Source organism: Aplysia californica, unplaced genomic scaffold, assembly GCF_000002075.1.
Source record: "Aplysia californica isolate F4 #8 unplaced genomic scaffold, AplCal3.0 scaffold00471, whole genome shotgun sequence".
NCBI lineage: Eukaryota > Metazoa > Mollusca > Gastropoda > Aplysiida > Aplysiidae > Aplysia > Aplysia californica.
The window spans coordinates 196,441-197,817 of NW_004797741.1; the positions used below are offsets into that span (position 1 = coordinate 196,441).

The window sequence follows — 1,377 nt, forward strand, 5'->3', positions numbered from 1 at the left end:
CTCTCTCTCTCTCTCTCTCTCTCTCTGTCGCTGTCTCTGTCTCCCTCTGTCTCTCTGTTTCTCTGTCTCTCTTTCTCTCTCTCTGCCTCTCTCCCTCACTCTTTCCATATCTCTCTTTCTTTCTTCACCCCCTCCTCCCCCCCTCTCTCTCTTTCTCTCTCTCGTTCTCTCTCTCTCTCTCTCTCTCTCTCTCTCTCTCTCTGTGCCTCTCTCTACTATTTATTCTTCATCACTTTTCTTGCCCTCAAAATATCTCCAGAGACAAAACATCGTTCGAGACATATAAATTGGTGGCCATTGCCGCGGCCGGCGTAGCGGGCATTGGTTTGGCGGTGGCAGTGACGGTGATCATGTGTAAGAAGTCAATGAAGAACCGGCGCCTGGTGCATGACGTGAGGGCTATCAACCAGATGAACAACATGAAAGACCTCACGGGAGGCGCAGGGGGCAAACACAACGGCCAAGCAAGAGACTTGAACAGTCATGGGAAGACGCGCACGAAGACCAAGAAAGTTTTCGCAAGTACGTTGTAAAGTTGTTTATCTGTTATTGTTGTTGTTGTTGGTGGTGGTGGAGGTAGTTTTGATGTTGTTGTTGGTTGTGTTATTATTGTTGTTGGTTGTGTTGTTGTTGTTGTTGTTGGTGGTGGTGGTGTGTGTGTGTGTACGTGTGTGTGTATGTGTGTGTGTGTGTGTGGGCGTGTGTGAGTATGTGTGTGTGCGTGTGTGTGTTTGTGTGTGTGTGTGTGTGCGTGTTTGTGCGTGTGTCTAGCTGGCGGGATTAGGGAGGAGCGATGTCAGTAAAGTTGTTAAAATTTGTTAAACCTTAGGCTTTGTGCCGCTGCTGCTGCTACTGCTGCTGCTGTTGCTGCTGATGATGATGATTATGTTGATGACGATGATGATGAAGATGATGATGACGATGATGATGATGATGATGATGGTGATGATGATGATGATGATGATGATGATGAGGAGCATGATGAGGATGATGATGATGAGTAAGAGGAGGAGGAGAAGGGGGAGAAGGAGGAGAAGGAGGTGATGGTGATGATGATGATGATGATGATGATGATGATGATGATGATGATGATGAGTTTCTCCCGAGGAAGCCCAAGTAGTATTTTGGTCGGAAAATCAAGCATGACTCCCACTCCTACTCTGCTTTCCAAACCATGATGATGATGAGGAGGAGGATGATGTTGATGCCACCAATGTGTTTCTTGATACAACTATAATGCCGAGTTTTCGTCACTACTTATGTGCCATTGCGCTTATTCTTTATGCGTAAGTTTGATTTTGGTGATTTTTTCCTCCTCTTTCTTATGCTTTGTTTTTAAGGGGCTGGTGTTTGTAATTGTTGTTACCCGCTTCCGTT

General features: G+C 46.0%; 1 protein-coding gene across 1 annotated transcript in view; it reads left to right on the forward strand.

Annotated features, from left to right (window-relative positions):
• Positions 1 to 1,377, forward strand: part of LOC118478292 (putative uncharacterized protein DDB_G0291608) — a 7,828-nt gene that overhangs the window by 3,308 nt on the left and 3,143 nt on the right. Inside the window, exon 2 of the mRNA XM_035971612.1 lies at positions 260 to 522. Within this exon, the coding sequence (XP_035827505.1) occupies positions 260 to 522 (263 nt within the window). The remainder of the gene's footprint in view (positions 1 to 259; positions 523 to 1,377) is intronic.